The 19,447-nt window shown below is 30.5% G+C and overlaps 2 protein-coding genes across 3 annotated transcripts; both read left to right on the top strand.

The window, feature by feature from the left end:
• The first annotated feature begins 239 nt into the window (after positions 1-239).
• Positions 240-4,386, top strand: LOC115702797 (wee1-like protein kinase). Of its 2 annotated transcripts, XR_009684933.1 has the most exons (11): positions 240-687; positions 866-926; positions 1,024-1,090; positions 1,528-1,794; positions 1,952-2,019; positions 2,131-2,240; positions 2,329-2,369; positions 2,468-2,616; positions 2,710-3,057; positions 3,841-4,071; positions 4,206-4,386. XR_009684933.1 is itself a non-coding variant. In XM_061105646.1 (10 exons), exons 1-10 carry the CDS (start codon positions 401-403, stop codon positions 3,934-3,936), a joined length of 1,494 nt encoding a protein of 497 aa, XP_060961629.1. In that variant the 5' UTR covers positions 240-400; the 3' UTR covers positions 3,937-4,386. The 2 variants fall into 2 exon arrangements, 1 of the variants encoding a protein (XP_060961629.1); XM_061105646.1 differs by having other exon boundaries at positions 3,841-4,386.
• Positions 4,387-11,955: 7,569 nt separating this feature from the next.
• LOC115723814 (potassium transporter 5) lies at positions 11,956-18,030 on the top strand. The gene is made up of 7 exons (XM_061106659.1): positions 11,956-12,864; positions 13,029-13,257; positions 13,557-13,805; positions 14,255-14,305; positions 14,410-14,670; positions 15,877-16,299; positions 16,870-18,030. Exons 1-7 carry the CDS (start codon positions 12,646-12,648, stop codon positions 17,805-17,807), a joined length of 2,370 nt encoding a protein of 789 aa, XP_060962642.1. The 5' UTR covers positions 11,956-12,645; the 3' UTR covers positions 17,808-18,030.
• Positions 18,031-19,447: the final 1,417 nt, after the last annotated feature.

Raw genomic sequence — 19,447 nt, 5'->3', positions numbered from 1 at the left:
GGTTTTTTAATTTTACAGTGCGGGTGCAGTTTGAAAAATTAAAAAAACTGTATATACAAATTAATTTAAAAAAATAATAAAAAATTGCACTATCCGCACCGCAAATAACCTTACCATACGGTAAATACCGCAAATCGTCCATGGTACGCTAACAATTTATGAGCGCCAAAATCAGCCCAATGGTCACTTTATCATGATTGAAACATCCATAGCCACCTAAGCATTAGTAGTCCAAATAGTTATATCTACCATAGATCGAGTCACACCTGATTGTAGCTCTTCCTGAAATATCCCGCGCATTTTGAAATGTTCCTCTTTCCCGAAATTCCCAATATATTTAATTTAATTTTCTTTCTGCGTAGCACTATTTCAGATTTGTAGAGAGAGAGAGAGAGAGTTGATGAGAGGGAAAACTGTAAACCTAAAAAGCAGCAGCAGGAAGAAGAAGAAGAAAGAGTTAAGGAGCAAAATGAAAGGGACTTTGGTGAGGCACTTGCAGGTTCAGCTAGGGCCAAACTGCCAATCATCATCATCATCATCAATGACCAAACCGTCTCATTTTCAGACTATTCTCGAATCTGAAGCTGTACCGGAGCGGCAGCAGCTTCCCTTCTCATCGCCTCGAAATACAGACCTAGATAACACTGTGGATGACAAAGATTTTATTCTAAGCCAAGACTTCTTCTGGTAATATAAATCTGATTCTCATTCAAGGTTCATATTTGGGAGTTTGAACTACTTTTTTTAGATGCTAATTTTTGTTTTAATGGTGGCATTGAAAGTTAGGATATCTGTGTAATTTCTCCATTTTGTTGCCTGGGTTTTCGTTTTTTTTTCATTTTTTTTCTTTTGAAACATCTTCCAGCACTCCTGATTATATCACTCCAGATAATCAAAACTTATTGAAGAGCTTTAGTAGCAACGAGGTAATGTAGAAATGCTGAAGCTTAATGTGAGATTTAATGCATTGAGTTTGCTCTACTTTCTTATAGATATTAAATATCTGTATGTATGTTTCTACAGGAAAGCATGCCGTGCCCCAAATCACCGGAAAAGCTGAATACAATAAAAAGTAAGAGGCGTCGGCAAGGTAATACAGTTGCCCAATTAAGTTTCGTGACAAGTTTTTTGATTATGGAACTTATGTTTTACTTTAATTTTTGTGATTAATACCATCTAGTGTAAGATGATCTGAATTCTGAAGGAATGACCTTGTTAGCCTAAGCAAGTTATCTTATGACATACCGGCACAATTCGAACTTTCATATATCTAATTTTGCTTCAACATTTTTTTTAGTTAACATGCGCAAGACGTAATTCATATTTTCTGTTTGTTCGTTTAAACTTTTTGCAACTAAGGCAGAAGAGATGAAAAATTGTATCTTTTTCTTTAGTCCTAGAAGAAAAAGATGATTTTTTTTTTCCTGGTAGTATAATTTGTAAAATGGCTAAGACCATTGTTATACCGTGTATGTTCTTCCTTATTATTTGTGTGACTAAGACTAAGACTACCAAAAATTTCTACAGATGATTTTTCATTAAATCCACTCAGTCCCACCTTGTCCGACATTCAAGAGATGGTGGAATTTGAAAATGATGATTGTGATGTAGACGAAGTAAAGATGGAAAATATTACAGCATCTGGAACAAAGAGGGTTCAAAGCTACGTATCCCAATCTGCAGTTGCTTTACGGTGCCGGGTTATGCCCCCTCCTTGTATAAAAAATCCATACATAAAAGATGCTTCAGGAATGGGCATGGATCCTTTTGGCAACCAAAGATCAAAGTGTGCAGGTAAAGCTGTTAATAATATCTTTCAGGCTACTTTGTCACTATAAACAATCTGGTAGAGACCTTTATTTTATTTCCTCAAAGGATGTGAAGTTTTGTTGCTGTTGAATGTTCAGTTAATATATTGTTGTTTCAATAACATTATCCTTAATTTAAGCAGATTTATTTGCTGCAACTATTGGGGGAAATGGTCTTTCACGTTATCACACTGATTTCCATGAGATTGAGGTATCTACCCTATCTCCACTAATTTATAGACTTTAGCTGACTCAGTTCTTTTGTTAAATTTCTGTGATTATCTTATGTTGGTTAATCAGCAAAATTTCTCTTTTCTTCCAGTTCATTGGTAGTGGGAACTTCAGTCGTGTACTCAAAGTCTTAAAGAGAATTGATGGCTGTCTGTATGCTGTGAAACATAGCATAAAGCAACTGCATCAGGACAGTGAAAGGTTGTTTTGTATGTTCTTGGATGTATCTGTCAGTCATTAGGTTAAGAATCTGCTAATTGCTAATAGAATCACTTTTGCACTCTTGTAGGAGGAAAGCTTTAATGGAAGTTCAATGTTTGGGAGCTTTAGGTTCGTCTTACATTTGCTTCTCTGCTTGTCATATGGTGCATGTTTGATGCAGTGGATATCACATTTTGTTTGGTGTTTAAACTTCTTTTACTCTGCAGGGTCTCATGAAAACATTGTTGGATACTACTCTTCTTGGTTTGAAAATGAGCAGCTTTACATACAAATGGAGCTCTGTGATTGCAGCTTATCCATCAATGGATCTCACCAACTGTTATCGGAGACAGAAGTTTTGGAGGCCGTGCATCAGGTTTATATATTAATTTGGCACCCACTGTTGCAGTTGATTTGAGAAAAAATTATGTTATTCTGTATCATTTCTGATATATGTAAAACTATACAGATTGCAAAGGCATTGCAGTTTATTCACGAGAGAGGAATAGTTCATCTAGATGTAAAGCCTGATAATATATATGTCAAGAATGGAGTATATAAGCTTGGTGATTTTGGGTGCGCAACACTTATTGATAAGAGCCTCCCAATTGAGGAGGGTGATGCACGTTATATGCCTCAAGAAGTCTTAAACGAGAGATATGATCATCTTGAGAAGGTTGATATCTTCTCTTTGGGAATTTGTATGTTGGAGTTAATAAGAGGGTCATCTTTGCCAGAATCAGGACGTCTAAATGTCAAGGAGGGAAAATTGCCACTCCTCCCTGGTCGTTCATTGCACTTGCAGAACTTAATTAAGGTACCATACTACCATGTTATCTCCTTATAATTGATGATCTTTGTGCATTTCTTACAGAAAATTTGACTGTTCCCTTTCTTGCCATGTCAAATTAGGATACTGTCTTTTGTTTAATACTATTATTGCAACGTAGGAATTGAAACTCTCTATTGGCAAGTTAAAACTTACTAACGAAGTTATTGTGCTTTGTTTGACTGAGATAGCATTTGGTTAGAAGAAATGAAAATATAATAGGAATGAGGTTGAAAATAGAAATGGGAATGCAATTGAATTAAATTAAAACGTATAAAAGATATGATAAAAGAATTATTTACTTTTTTCTCATCTTGCCTTAAAATAGTCTTTCTCTCTATTTTAAAATGAAAGTTATTCTACTACAATAATGAAAAAATCATTCCATTAGAAGAATATTCTAACACTTTAAAATGCAATCAAATAAAATAATAGAATAAAAATTATTTATTTTCTATTTTAATCCATTTTATTAGCTCCAACCAAACACTGCATTAGTTTTAATAGTAGTAAAGCAAAACACAAAGTAGCCTAATGCACCTAAACACTGATTACCAATGTAAACAGTAGCATTAATTAGTTTACAGAACTTAAGCTGACCCATATTATCATATTCATATGGTTCAGTACTCATTAGGTTCGTATTGCCATGTGATAATAAGTTATTGGTCTAAATCTGGTAGTGTTTTGTCAGCAAGGATATTGTTTTGGGTATCTTAAATATTGCAAAGTTCAGGGCATTTTTATCTTACAATTCATTAAATATATCAGGCCATGGTGGACCCTGATCCAATTAAGCGGCCTTCAGCTAAAGATTTGGTGGAAAACCCTCTTTTCCGCAAGGCTCCACAAAATGCTAGAACCTAAACAAGAACACGTAGCCGGAAACTCTGGAAAATTTTGTAAATTACACGGTGGTGCCACCTACATACAGTCAAGTTACGTGTATGCTATGCACCATTGTTTTCCACTTGCACGGTGCAATTTTTTGTATGACTAGAGGTACGTAACACTACTACTGGAGGAGATTTTGTGAAATGTTCTCTTGTTTTGTGAGGTTGGACTTCTTAGTTTCTGATTTAACCGAATTATTATGTATATAGTTAATTAATCTAAGATCAATGGTAATTGCGTAGGTTTGCATCGCCGGTTCATCTTGTTGTAGATCATTCTCTTGCCTCACCAGAGTAACCCGTTGGGTGGAAAAGAGTCGTGTTTTGTTTTAATTTTTGCCCTCCTTACCATTATTTTATGCCTTCGGTGTCTTTAAAATTGAGATTTGAACATGAACTACTATAGTGAAGCTTGATTGTTTCACCTCATTTCTCAAATATATAATATTATATATAAAATATTGTATAGAAAATAGAGTATAATAATACGTGTTAATTAATTAAGAGTAATGATATAGTAATTAAGTAGATTAATTAGTAAAGTATTAATTTATGAAGATATTCTTTTTGAAAATAGCATTCTGTAATATTGAGAAGAATAAATTTTAATAAAGGGATGTACGTAGAGCGGAGAATTAGTAGAGAGTGCTCCCCATTTTCATCTCGTTAAGGGAGAATGTTTTTATAAAAAAAATAAAGTTTATAATATAAATTTAATGTATAAAAATATTAATCTATATAAAAATTAAAATATATATATTAATTATTATTCAAAATATAATTTAAAAATCATAAAAAAATATTAATATACTAAAAAAAATATAAAAATAAATTATAAATTATAAAAGGGTGATTTTATAATGCACTCTCTTAAAAGTGATGTACTGATGCACTCTTAACTTATTTCGTCATCCAAAAAAATTTTTTAGACTAATTTTTTTTCATATTCATGTACGTTATTGATATTTGAGATATTCTACAAAATTTTGAAAAATTCGGAATAATTTACAATATAGAAAACAATGTTCAAACAGTTTATTTTACACGCGTATAAAATAAAATAGTCACGCGTGCAACATACTGTTTGAACATAATTTTCAGCGTGTTAAACTTTTTCAAATTTCTTAAAATTTTGCAAGATGTCTTAAATAACTATAACGTACATGACCATGAGAAAAAATTTGACTAAAAAATTATTTCAGATGCTAAAACAGATAAGGATGCATCAATATATCCATTTTAAGGGGGTGCATTGTAGAATTTTCCATTATAAAATACTAATCAATAAAACTGCTATTTGCACGGTTTCTAGACGTATATATATAGGAATTGTTTATTAGCACTAAAACCTTATGAATATCAAAAAATAACTTACAACTAAAAAAAAAAAGTGTAATTATATGTAATGGACACCAACAATATGAAATGTTTTCATTATTATTATTATTAATAAAATTTAAAAAATATTTATGTATAAGTAAACTTAAACATTGATATTATTGTTAGGGAAATTTAAAATTTTATACATAATAAACCTTAATATTATTTCTCTAAGCCTAAATGTTTCACCATAGCCCATATATGACTACATTTCTTTTATCCCCATAATACCCCTCACATTTGAACCAAACCAATCTAAAGCTTCTCTCTCTCTCTCTCTCTCTCTCTCTCTCTCTCTCTCTCTCTCTCTCTCTCTCTCTCTCTCTCTCTCTCTCTCTCTCTCTCTCTCTCTCTCTCTCTCTCTCTCTCGCGCCCAAATGCACGTCGTCTCAACCAAAGACCACGACTTCACCTCCACAACCACCGAGAACCACCCACAACCTCCGACGAAGGACCCAGCCCCCCTCACCACCGTCCACAACGCTGGCCCCCTTTTTTTTGTCATTTTTTTTATGTGATATATGATTTGGAGTATTGATAGGTATTGATTTTAGGGTTATAATGTATAATGTATGTGTTTATGTGTGCACCGTGAGTTTTGTTAGATTTAGGTTCGATTTTAGGTTCAGATTTGGGATTTAGAAAAAATTGCAATTTGGGGAAGACGATGGCCCGATGGGGTCCGATGGGCACCCTGATGGGGGTCCAATGCTTGTGAGTTGGGGAAAAAAATTGGGTTGGCCCAACGGGTCCGATGGGGACCGATGGGGGGATCCGACGGGGCCGATGGGGGGGGGTCCGATGCTTGCAAGCTGGGGGGTCCGACGGGTCTGATGGGGGGGTTCGACGGGTCCGATGGGGGGGTCTGACGGGTCTGATGGGGGTTCCGATGCATGTGTGGGTTGAAAAATGGGGTTGAGTTATGTGAGGGTTATTTTTGGGTTTTTGATAAAAGTGTCATATATTTTTTAATTTGAAATGTATTGGTTTAAAAATAAAATATTAAGACTTTTAAAGTATAGTTTTTCAAATTTTCTTATTATTATTATTATTATTATTATTATTATTATTATTATTATATGGATCTAATGTTTTTATCATTGCAATTATTTAAGTAATGATTATTATTGTTGTTATTATTTATTAGAAGCAGAACTGATCATCATTTAAATTAGTATATGATGTTTGAGATTTTTTTTCATTTAGATTCAAGCACACAACAACTTCTTTTACTATCAAACTTCTTTCATTTGCTCACCTCTTGTAATAGTTAACAACTTCTCTCTATAAATTATTATATTGGAAACAACTATTCAATGGTTATATTTTTATTGTAACTATATGGTTACATTTTTTTTTAACCTGTAATAGCAGGTTACTAATAGGTAGAGTTTCCTTTTATAGATTTAATTAATTATAATTAACTATTTTCTTAAAATAATTAATTAAATAATAGACATTCCTTTTTTAGAATTATTTAATTATAGTTAACTATTTTCTTAAAATAATTAATTAAATATTTAACAAGACCTCTTTTAGCAATTAATATTTATATTTAAATCCTTACTTGAATTATTTTAATAATTAAGCCATTTCATTATAATATTTACAATAAAATTTATTTTTTTTTACAAAAATTAAACTTCTTTTGACACAAATTAAAATTCTCTTCTTATAATAAATTTTCAAATAATTAATTATTTTTAAATGATATTTAATTATTTTGTTACAATTATATGAACTAAGTATGAGGCCTCAAGCTAATCAATCGATAACAAGTGCAGCCATTTTTTTTTTCTAAAAAATCCTTCAACTTTATTTCATTTTTTACTTTTTAAATATTTAAATAAAAAAATTAAATAATTAAGTGTAATAATTTAAAATTAATATTACAAGTATAATAAAATTTAAATTATAAAATTATATGTGTATAATTTTAAATTATAAAAAGTTTTGCTATAAAATTTTAAATAATTTAAGTATAAAAAATAAATTGCTAAAAGATCCTTATATAGTAATAAATTGTAAAAAATTAATTAATAATTATAATTAATTTAATTTTAAAATATAATTAATCTTAATTAAATTTTTATAAGGAAATAAATGATTAGGTTACTTTCAGGTTACAAGTTATTTATTATTTATTTTTATTTAATTTTCAAATTAATCACAACTATTTAAAATTAATCCAATGACTTAAAAAAATGTAACCAACAATAAAAATGTAACCATTGAAACCTCTTCCTTATGAAGTATGTAGCATACCGTCGAAACCATTATTTGCTTTTGCTCAACAATGTCAAAATTATATATAAACATTGTAATTAATTTTGGACGATGGATTTTACGATGGCACCGATATACACGTTGTTAATTTTGTCATCGAGTTTGATTGATTATATACTGTGGTATATACTTAATTGTATATCCATTTTTTTAATTACTAGATAGTTAATTAATTAGTTGTTTACATCAGCTGCATAACACGGTCTTTAATATCCTAATTATTATTACATCTTTCTTCATTTAAATAATCTGCAATCAACTTTTTATTATATTAAAAAAATTGTAATTATTGACCTGAAATCTAACGGAAAAAAGGGTTTTGTTCAGTTTTGTCTTCAATTCTAAATCTTATATATGTGGGTGCATTGAAACAAATGGGTTACTTTTATGGTACAATCGAAAGATTCTCGATACTATTAACTATATATATATTTCCTGGTAAAATATATTGTGATATATTATATATTTATTGAAACTGCCTTATTCCAGGAAAGGATTGAATATAAAATATGACATTATTAAGCTAATGTCAAAAGAATGACTAGATGTGTATATATATATATTATGTATTATTTTTTTTTTTAATTTTGTTGGTTGTTTACTAAACCGGTTTCAGCCAGGTTGAGGTAACATATAGCATAGGTTTTTCATACATTTGTTTTGTAATCACAATTAAAATTATAATTAAATAGAACAAATAAAAGTGCTTTGTTTGTTTCTACTCATAAAACGACAAGAGTAGTCGTTTTTAAGTAAGAAAAGCTGATAAATTAACCTATATTATTAGTAGTTATTTTCAAGATACGTAGTATTTGCTTTGTCCTTCGATAAGGGTTAAAATAAATAATCAAGTATTTTATACAAAATAATGTATTGCTTATGCCTTCTGCTATTGTGATCACTTTCACTGAAAATTACACTATTAATATGGTTTCCTGGGTGAATTCAGGAATTTTGTTCAGCAAAAATTAGAAGGGAAAGTAAATATAAAAATTAATTTTTTAAAAAAGCATAATATAGAAAAAAAAATATATACAAATAAAGAGAGTATAAATAAAAAAATATTTATAAAATTATAGTGTAAATGTAAAAAAGAAACTTAGAAAATAGACAAAATTGTAAATGAAAAATTTTTTAATATTAAAGTTTCAGGGTGAGCATATGCCATCTGTAGTTATGTTGGATTCACTGATTGAAGCATAAAATTTGCCATGTTTAATATTTTTAATTCATAATTATATTGATAATTTATACTTTAAATTATACACAATGATCAACTGAATAATTAATGAACTGGTAAGTGTTTTTGAGTCAATATTTAAAGGGGTGATTACAAAAGTAATAAATTTTGGTAAATTTTTATACTGTCACACGGAAATTTTTACAAAACCATTATCCTCATTATTTTTTTTTTCTTTTATATTGTACACACTCCAAAATACATACGAAGCCTCCATCTTCAACATCTACGGACCGAACCACTAGAGTAACACCAGAGTAGCCGAAAAATAACTATTAATACTCTGACAAGATGGAGCATAATCATTAAAATTAACGTTAAAAACTTCGTCAATAACATACATCAACGAATCAAAAAGGTTAGAAGTTTACACCCACTCAAATTCTTTTAAATCAAAAATTACAAATGATGCTCAAACATAGATCTCGAAATTCTTTTAACCTGTTGTTTGAGCACTTTAAATTCTCAAACATAATACTGGAGCTGTCATGGTTTTTAATATTATTTTTGAGTTGTTCTACTGTTATTTCGTATGTTTAACAAACGTTAGTTTTAAATTACACAGGTTAAATCAACCATTAAATATCTATTTGAGGTAACTAGAATGAAAGAATTTTGGACAGTCGACCTCAAAGAAAGTGGACAAAAGATCGGGACAAACTCATATTTTAAAATAGCCCAAAACGGCACAAAATCAACACTCGTTTGATGAAGCTTCATTCTTCTCTTTAATGGAACAATAATTTCGAGGGTAACCACAACCGTAAATAATCCCTCCAAATACCTTAGAAATTTTTTGGATCACACTCAACAAACGAACCAATATGGTTATCCACCCTACGTAGAACATGTTCTGTCTTGAACCCCGCTTGTAGTCGATGCACTTGGATCCACATATCAAGACCATTAAGGGGGATAGTTCTAAGATCTTGACCTAACTTCAAACGAGTGAAAACAAATTGGATACGATTAAAAGTCTACGGGCTTACATCGATAACCCTCTGAGGCTCTGAATATCCAATTCATAATAAAATGTGAACAAATACCGAATAGGCTCTAATTCCTTCATACATACCTTTCCATATAGCTTAAAAAAAGATGCCATCATATGCTTCATAATATCAAAATCAATAGCACGGCGAGTAAGAAATCAACCAACAATACACCAATGCTCATCAATAGATTTAGCCACATTTGGGAGGAGATCAACAACAAAATCTTGATCATCCTCTCCCTCAATCACTATATTAGCACACTATTCTTCAAGATCTTTGATTGAATGATTGCTAGATGCCATATGTACTAAAAGGAATGGGAATTTTGATTTTTTATACTTACAAAATTAAAATTTTTTATTATTATACCAAAAACTTAAACCATAAAAAAACTATACTTTTTTTTTCAAAACCCCAAAAATACCCCCTCACAATTCTCACTCTCTCTGCATCATCTCTCTCTCTCTCTCTCTCTCTCTCTCTCTCTCTCTCTCTCTCTCTCTCTCTCTATCTCACATCCCAACCGCCCACCCTCACCACCACCTCCAGGCCACTCAGGCCACTCACCGCCACCTCAGACCACACTTTGACACCAGCCCGGCCCCACTCTCTCGGACCGCCCAAAAATCGCACCAGAAAACCCACTCTCTCTTCCTCTCTCTCTGAAATCGCAGAAAAAAAAAATTGCTCCAGGTCCGATGGTCGGACCATGGGTCCGATGGGGTCCGACCAATCGGACCCATGGTCCGACCATCGACTGACAATTTTTTTATTTATTTATTTTTTTGCGTTTTTAGAGAGAGAAATCAGTCCAGATGGTCGACCATGGGTCCGATCGGACCCATGGTTCGACCATCGGACTGGAGCAATTTTTTTTTTTTTTTTTTTTTTCTGCGATTTCAGAGAGAGAGAGGAAGAGAGAGTGGGTTTTCGGGGTGCGACTTTTGGGCGGTCCGAGAGAGTGGGGCTGGGTCGGGGTGTTGGTGCGGGTGGTCGGAGGTGGCGGTGAGGGTCGGAGGTCGGAGGTCGGAGGATGGAGGTCGGAGGTGGTGGTGAGGGTGGGCGGTTGGGGTGAGATAGAGAGAGAGAGATGATGCAGAGAGAGAGAATTGTGAGGGGGTATTTTTGGGGTTTTGAAAAAAAAGGTATAGTTTTTTTAGGGTTTAAATTTTTGGTATAATAATAAATTTTTTTAATTTTGTAAGTATATAAAATCAAAATTCCCAAAGGAATTAGAAGACCGAAAAAAAAAGAGTACTTTTAGAATAATACACAAAGATAACCCCTTTGAGAGAATAGGACAAACTCATTATGAATATTACAGAGACAAAAAGGTCTATTAGATATTTAGCTATTAAGGAAGTTTATTTAATCATATATTAGATAAACTTGGAGATTTATGTAAAAGCACTAGATTTAATGTAATCAAGATTCATTGTTAAAAAAAAAATGTAATCAAGATTCATTGAACCCCGGAGATGCCCTTAAAATATTTTGGTCTATTATTATCAAAGTTACTTCCATACAGAAAAAAAAAATACTTAACTAAAATAATTTTAGAAAAAATAGAAAACACTTAATTAATATTACCTTGCAATTGTCAAAAGTGTCTCTCCACCAGTCTCAGTCTGCCATATGCGTTTTGAAACCAGATAACAACGTCACCAAAATTTATCTTGTGTTTTCTATTTTTTTTTTCTTAATTAGTTTAAGGAAAGTTAAAAATTCCATTAAGAAAGTCAACCAGTATGGTTTGCTTGGCTAAATGCTTACCCATCTTGCACGTGATGTTTACGGATCCCGCACGTGGTCATCTTCCTCCAAGACATAACTTTCTCCCGAGGAAAGAGTTATCAAAGTGTTCAAATATATTTTTAATATTTATCCATTTTTTTTGTAACAAGTGTTTGAATATTAATATATATATATATATATATTAGTTGGACTAAAATTCAATTAAGCTAATTAACTTGCCTTGTTGGGGTGATTATGAACTTCATGTATATGTTTGCGGGTCCCTAACTCATTTATATTTAGCTTGATGAAATGTTCACACTGAAGAGTAGATCATAATAGTATTTTTTTTAAGGTCATCTGAGTAATAACGTGATCAGAAATTATTTTTAAAGTTTAAGAGAAAAAATATAAAAAAGAGAGAAAGAATGATGAGAGAAAGAGAATATAAGATAAAAAAAAAAACAAGAGAAAGAAAAGTATAAATAAGTGTATTGAAATATAATGACCAAAGAAAAATATTATTGAAATTTGATAATTAGATAAAAACAAGTTATTTTGAATAATAATTTTTTTATTTTTAATAAATACGAAATTATATATAAACCAATATTTGTTAGTTTTCAAAAAATAATTTTTCTATATAACTACACCAATTGCAACCATGAACCTAACGTCACATAAAAAAAGGTTATAATTTCTATAAAATTCATTTAGAAGTAAAGGTTATATATATATGAAGCTCACTATATATTATTTTAAAATATTAAAATATTAATACAATACACATCTTAACAACATGACTAGTGAAATTAATTATTATATAAATTATCAAGTATAATAGTCCTAGCTAATACACAGGGAGAAGCGCCTAACGATCTCTCTCTCCAAGGCATTGCCAATCTATGTGATTCACCTTAATTAATGTTCAGATCATGAAGTAGTACTTAATTCATATATATCTTAATTTCTTCTTCTTCTTCCAATTATTATACCTCGATCAAAGAGGAGTATATATATAATTCATATATTTCTATATAGATATAATATGCCAAATCAAGTAGTTGATCAATCTATAGAATCCACGATGGAGATGGAAGCTGAAGAAAATAACTCAACGGCCATAGTAAATGAAGAGGAAGATTTTTCTGCACAAAAGGGACTGAAAGGCAAGAAAATTTCATGGCAAAGATTAAGAAGGAACGACTCTTTGGACATCGAATCTCGCAGTGTTGGAGGTCACCATGCATATGCTCATGCCTCCAAGGTTTCTATTTCTAATTTAATTTATTGTATTTATTATTAATTAATAATTACCAATTTGTATTATTATTACTATTATTATTATTATTTGTGAGTGTTTGATTATGTTGGATATGTGAGTGATATTTTATATGATATGAAAGTGTGTGAATCAAAATTTTTGTGTAGGGTTGTGATGATTGGTCAGTGATAATTCAACTAGCATTCCAAAGCATTGGAATAGTTTATGGTGATATAGGTACATCACCTTTATATGTGTACTCAAGCACATTCACAAATGGAATAAAGCATAACGATGACATCTTGGGGGTTCTTTCTTTGATCTTCTATACTATCACTTTGATTCCTTTGATCAAGTATGTCTTCATTGTTTTACAAGCCAATGACAATGGTGACGGTAAGATCACTTAATTTCTTCCTTATATTATTCTAATCAACTGTATTAATATATAAATTAATATGGTAGAAATTCATATGATATTTACACAATAGCTAATAAATTAATGAGTTAGAGTCCATGTTCAAAGTTGAAGATAATGTAAAATAATATTCAAAAGAACGTACATGGAAAAACTTTTTTTATTTCCAGTAAAATATTGGTAACTAATAAATAAATAAATTTGTGCATACACATGAATATATTTATATGTATATATATTTTTTTAATATATTGTGTAAATTATTAATTAAATATAGGAGGGACATTTGCATTGTACTCGCTTATTTGCCGATATGCAAAAGTGGGATTAACACCAAGTGAACAAGCTGAGGATAGAGATGTTTCAAATTTCCAGCTTGAGTTGCCTAGTAATAAACTAAAGATGGCATCAAAACTCAAGTCTAAGCTTGAGAACTCCAAATCCACAAAGTATTTCCTTTTATTCGCTACTATGCTCGGCACTTCAATGGTTATTGGCGACGGAGTCCTCACACCTTGCATCTCAGGTTTTATTTACAATATATATATATATATAAATATATATATATATATACATATATATAATAATTACTCATCAGAATTTTTTATGGGTAAATATCATTATAAACCTTGTAATTTTTAAAATGGTAAAAATAAGACATATTGAGTTTAATTTTTGACATTTTTTTTTTATATATTGAAGACAATTCCTAATACGAAAAGATATTGAAAAATGTAAACAATTTCGTCAAAACACATTTAGATCGGATTATTATTAAATTTTATTTTGACAAAAAATTATTTCAGGATTTTATTTGTATTATTTTGAAAAATATAAGGTCCATTTTGTTATTTAACAAAATAAAAGGTCTAATTAATAATTTTTGCAAAATACAGAGTCAAAAATAATATTTACCCATCATTTATTATTGGCTATTAATATATTTTGAAATTTTTACAATATTCACCATCGCAGTTCTGTCGGCTGTTGGAGGTATCAAGGATGCTACATCTAACATGAACCAAGGTATAAATAATAATAATAATAAATTTTCGTTATGTAAGAGTAAAAAAAATTAGTTGTAAATTTCGAATAATGATTGTTATATATGTTTGTGGTAATTATTACAGATATGATTGTTTGGATCTCAGTAGGCATTTTGATATGCCTTTTCATGGTGCAAAGATTTGGAACAGACAAAGTTGGGTATAGTTTTGCTCCCATAATTTGTTTATGGTTTGCACTCATCTCCAGCATTGGTCTCTACAATTTTGTCAAATTTGATCCTTCAGTGGTCAAAGCCATAAATCCCAAATACATAGTCGATTATTTTCGTAGAAACAACAAGGACGCCTGGATTTCTCTTGGTGGCATTGTTCTAGCCATTACAGGTTCATTCATTAATCTCCTATATACAACTATATATTATTGATTTTATAAATTTAACAAAACTCTTTTTTTTTTATTACTAATTTAACAAAACTCTCATGTATGAGTATTACTCTATTACTACTACAAGACTGAAAAATTAGTGTTGTAAATTATCTAATGATTAAATATAGGCTAATTAGGATTTTTGTTTCATGAACTTTGACATGTACCAAATCATGCTTTCTGAACTTTTAATATTGTTAAAAATGCCCCATGAACTATTCAAATTATTAGATTTAATGACTTTTGTCTAATTTCATTCAATTTTTACTATTTCAGTGATTGTTTATGTACTAAACCGTGCTCCTCAGATTTTAATATCTACCAAATTATGCTCCTCGAACTTTGACATGTACTAAATTATGGTCTCTGAACTTTCATTCATGTTAGACTTTTTTACTAAAATTGGAAAAAAGTCCTTAAATCCAACAATCTCAATGGTTCAAGGGATATTTTTAACGACATTAAAAGTTCAGAGGGCATGATTTAGTACATGTCAAAGTTCAGGGACAAAAAACCTAATTAGCCTTAATTATAATATATAATGCATTTTTTTTAAAAAATTCAGAATATTGCCATTAATTATTTTTTAAACCGTAATAATTATCTATTTTTATATCAATTCACATTTAAAATATTATTCTTTTATGAGCAAATTTAAAATGTAATTACTTTTTTGGTCAAATATTATTTTAGATTATGTATTTTGTATAAGTTACTATTGATTTTATGTTTTGTTAAATGAAAAATTAGACTTTGTTTTTTTTTTCTTTTTTTTTTCAAATAGTATAAAATAGTACCTTGGGTATATTTTTGGGATTTATTTCTAATTTTTTGGGCAGAATTTTTTTCAAAAATACTATATTTTTTTTACAAAATACTGAGTATTTTTTTTAATACTGTGTTAAGTTGCTCAAATGTTGTTTTAGTTGTTCTATTTTGTTGTTTTATAAAAAGATAATATTTTTGTAAAAAATTTCGTGTGGTAGTAAAATTGTAAACTTTTATTTTTGTAAAAATACCTATATTTTTTATCAAAATAAAAATTAATAATAATTCGATCTAAATCTTATAACAACAATAGTTACAATTTCTGTATCTTTGGGTGTTAGAATAACTATTTTTGAGTTTTCTAATTAAGAAAATAAAAATTGTGTATGTAATAGGAACGGAGGCGTTGTTCGCGGACGTGGGGCACTTCACGGTAAAGTCCATTCAAATAAGCATGTGCTCAATAACGTACCCGGCTCTAATAATGGCCTACGCTGGACAAGCCTCGTTTCTTCGTAAGCACAATGATGTTGTGAGTGATACTTTCTATAAATCTATTCCGAAGCCACTGTATTGGCCAATGTTTGTGGTGGCCGTATGTGCAGCCATCATAGCCAGTCAAGCCATGATTTCAGGGACTTTCTCCATAATCCAACAATCACTTTCCTTGGGTTGTTTCCCACGTGTTAAGATCGTTCATACTTCCACTAAGTACGTTGGTCAAGTTTTTGTTCCTGAGGCCAACTATCTCCTTATGCTCGCTTGTGTTGCTGTTACTATAAGTTTCAGAACCACTACCAAGATTGGAAATGCCTACGGTAATTAAGTACCATATTTAATTTAAATGAATTTATATCCATTACATCATTTATTTACTTGCAATCACATTATAAACAATTTCCTAAAAAATGCATTGAGATTGAGACGAGCTAGCATACACATTCAAATAAGAGAAATGCTCAAGGCTTAAGACTAAATGTCGGATTCCCATATTTTAATTTAATAAATAATATAAAAAATTACTAACGACGTATTCTTAATCAAAGAGGGCTTTGAAAATACAAAATTAACACCATTTTAAAGAGTTCTATTGAAAATAAAGCCCATATTTGCTTTTGGTCTACCCTGATTATTAAGAGTTAGTCCCATTTTGCTAATGTGTGGAAATAAATTGTGATATATAAGATGAATGAGCTACTCTTGGAACGTTATTCATCTTATCTCTAAATTCTAACATGGTATCAGACTTCCCCTGTACATCCTTTACAACTTCATCACATTCAAATCATGTACTTGTTATTGAATGATATTTATATATATATATATATATATATTATTGATTGATCACATGTTACTTATTATATATATACTTTGTATTATATGAACAGGGATTGCTGTGGTGTTTGTGATGACACTCACATCCTCCTTCCTTGTCCTAATAATGGTAATGATATGGAAGACCAACATTTTCTTGGTGATCACATACATTGTGGTGATTGGCTCAGTCGAATTTCTTTACCTAAGCTCAGTCCTTTACAAGTTCAACCAAGGAGGATATCTTCCTCTGGCTTTCGCAGGGCTATTAATGGCTGTCATGTTTGTTTGGAACGACGTGTACAGAAGAAAATACTATTACGAACTCGACCACAAACTTTCCCCTGAAAAAGTCAAGGAAATTACTAACGAAACCAACTTTCATCGATTACCAGGACTTGCAATGTTTTACTCAGAACTTGTTCAAGGAATTCCTCCCATTTTTAAGCACTATGCAGAGAACATCCCTGCATTGCACTCTGTCCTCGTTTTTGTCTCAATAAAATCATTACCAATTAGTAAGGTTCCACATGAAGAACGATTCTTGTTTCGAAGAATAGAGCCCAAGAATCTCTTCGTGTTTCGATGCGTTGCGAGGTACGGCTACACAGATGTTCGTAATGAACATGAACCGTTCGAGACTATGTTGGTTGATAAATTGAAAGAGTTTGTCGAAAATGAATTTTGGTTGTTTCATATTAAAACCAACAGTAATAAAGATCATAATAGTGAAAGGTTAGAAAGATTGGATATTGTTGGTGATGATGATGAAGGTGATCAACATGAGAAATTGGACAGAGAAATTGAGGCAATTGACAAGGCGTGGCGCGCTGGCGTAGTGCACTTAATGGGTGAGAATGAAGTGGTGGCGTGTAAAGGATCTGGGATAGGTAAGAGGGTACTCATTGATTATGCTTATAATTTCTTGAAGAAGAATTTGAGGCAGACTGACAAACTATTTGATGTTCCTCACAAACGAATGCTTAAAGTGGGGATGACTTATGAACTTTGAATCAATGTATTGTCTCTTACATTTCAAAAAGGGGAAAATGGACTTCAATGTTGTGTAGAGTGAGATTCTATATAAATAAATAATAATGGTTTTTGTAGGGGTTAAGATTTATGTATGTGTACCTATGAATAAAAAATAATGATGATGATGATGCTATTGTTTTTTGTTAAGCTTTAAATTGTAATTTTATAAGCATAAATATATGATTAAAATTGATTTTTTAATTTTATTTATTATTTATTTTATCAATAAATAATAATTAATTAATTTTTGTTAATCTCTTATTTCATAAGAACTAAAAAAAAATATTATTTTTTTTAAAATAATATTTTATGGGAAATTACCCCATATGCTATTTTTTAACTTTTTTTTTTTTCAAATTTACGGTTTGAGTTTTTAAAGTGGTTGCAGCGCTAGTTGCAATAAGGGTTTCTATACGATTTTTTGTTGCAATTTAGGTTGCAGCGCTAGTTGCAATAGAGGTTTCTATGTAGAATTCCGTAAAAATGCAAAAAAAACTAGTTTGAAGTGTAAAAATGAAAAGCCCCTATATTTATTTATTTAGTAATAATACTATATTTAATTAATTAATATAGTTTTATCTAATAAAACTAAATAGTTAAAAATTATTAATTATACAATTTATAATTGTCATAATTAATCAAAATAATAATTTTACAAATTACTATTTTTCCCTTAAGAATTTATAAGACCTTCCCCTGTACAATGTGTATAGAGGTGACTCGGGGACCATGGACTTATATTTTGAAGCTCCAATAAATTCAAGATTATTATCAATCTCATCAATAGAATAATCTGGTTTATTAACTAATGGTTGAAAAAAATTATATGTTATGCTCTATATAATTTTTAAATATTATGACGTCATTATCCCAGATTCAAGAAGTGATTCAGGACAACCTATATTTTTTTTTATCAAAAATAGAATCCTAGCCACAAGTCTAAAGCTATAGTTTTCAATTAGCAAATAAATTACATGTAAATCCTTATATCTCGACATGCAACACATTTTAAGAAATTGAAAAGGAGAAAGCTTACCTGGTGATGACATAGGCAAAGACTCTAGATTCGAGAGAAAGTATGGCTTAGGAGATACACACCAACGTCAAAAGATGGTTGTATAGAAATTATATAAACCAAAAAACCTTTGAGTCGATGAAGCATCTCAACAATGGGGGTGGTGCACCTGAAAATTCTTGAGCCCTAATTCGAATAAGAAGATGAATGCAAAAGTCAATATCACATTCCAATATGGTTCGATTTGTGTACAATTTTAGTTATGGGGTTTCACTATCGAAGATTATGGTTTTGAAACAAGGATATTCAATATTTGGATAAAGGTTGGAAAATGTGGCATTTGGAAGTATTTATACTAGCAAAACATGATACGTGTGAATTCAAGATCCACGGTTGAGACAGATCCTTCAAAAACATAAAACAGATCCAATGGTTAAGAAAACCTTCCGTCCAACATTTAAAGCATTGTTTAGAACCAAGGTAAAATCACATAATGATATTTCCCTCGAAGCTCGTGCAGAAATAAATAATCATCAAAATGTTTGGGTTGTCACTTACGCCTCGTCATATGAAAGGACGCCTAACGAGCCAAGAAAATAATG

Source organism: Cannabis sativa, chromosome X, assembly GCF_029168945.1.
Source record: "Cannabis sativa cultivar Pink pepper isolate KNU-18-1 chromosome X, ASM2916894v1, whole genome shotgun sequence".
Taxonomy (NCBI): Eukaryota; Viridiplantae; Streptophyta; class Magnoliopsida; order Rosales; family Cannabaceae; genus Cannabis; species Cannabis sativa.
The sequence above is the reverse complement of the archived record's forward strand: the minus strand, read 5'-3'. Positions and strand labels throughout refer to the sequence as shown.

Coding starts and splice junctions, on each gene's coding strand:
- LOC115723814 (XM_061106659.1), top strand. CDS start 12,646: ATGCCAAATCAAGTAGTTGATCAATCTATAGAATCCACGATGGAGATG. Junction 13,806..14,254: donor CCTCACACCTTGCATCTCAG/GTTTTATTTACA, acceptor TCACCATCGCAG/TTCTGTCGGCTGTTGGAGGT. Junction 14,671..15,876: donor CATTGTTCTAGCCATTACAG/GTTCATTCATTA, acceptor TGTATGTAATAG/GAACGGAGGCGTTGTTCGCG.
- LOC115702797 (XM_061105646.1), top strand. CDS start 401: ATGAGAGGGAAAACTGTAAACCTAAAAAGCAGCAGCAGGAAGAAGAAG. Junction 1,795..1,951: donor CCAAAGATCAAAGTGTGCAG/GTAAAGCTGTTA, acceptor TAATTTAAGCAG/ATTTATTTGCTGCAACTATT. Junction 3,058..3,840: donor ACTTGCAGAACTTAATTAAG/GTACCATACTAC, acceptor TAAATATATCAG/GCCATGGTGGACCCTGATCC.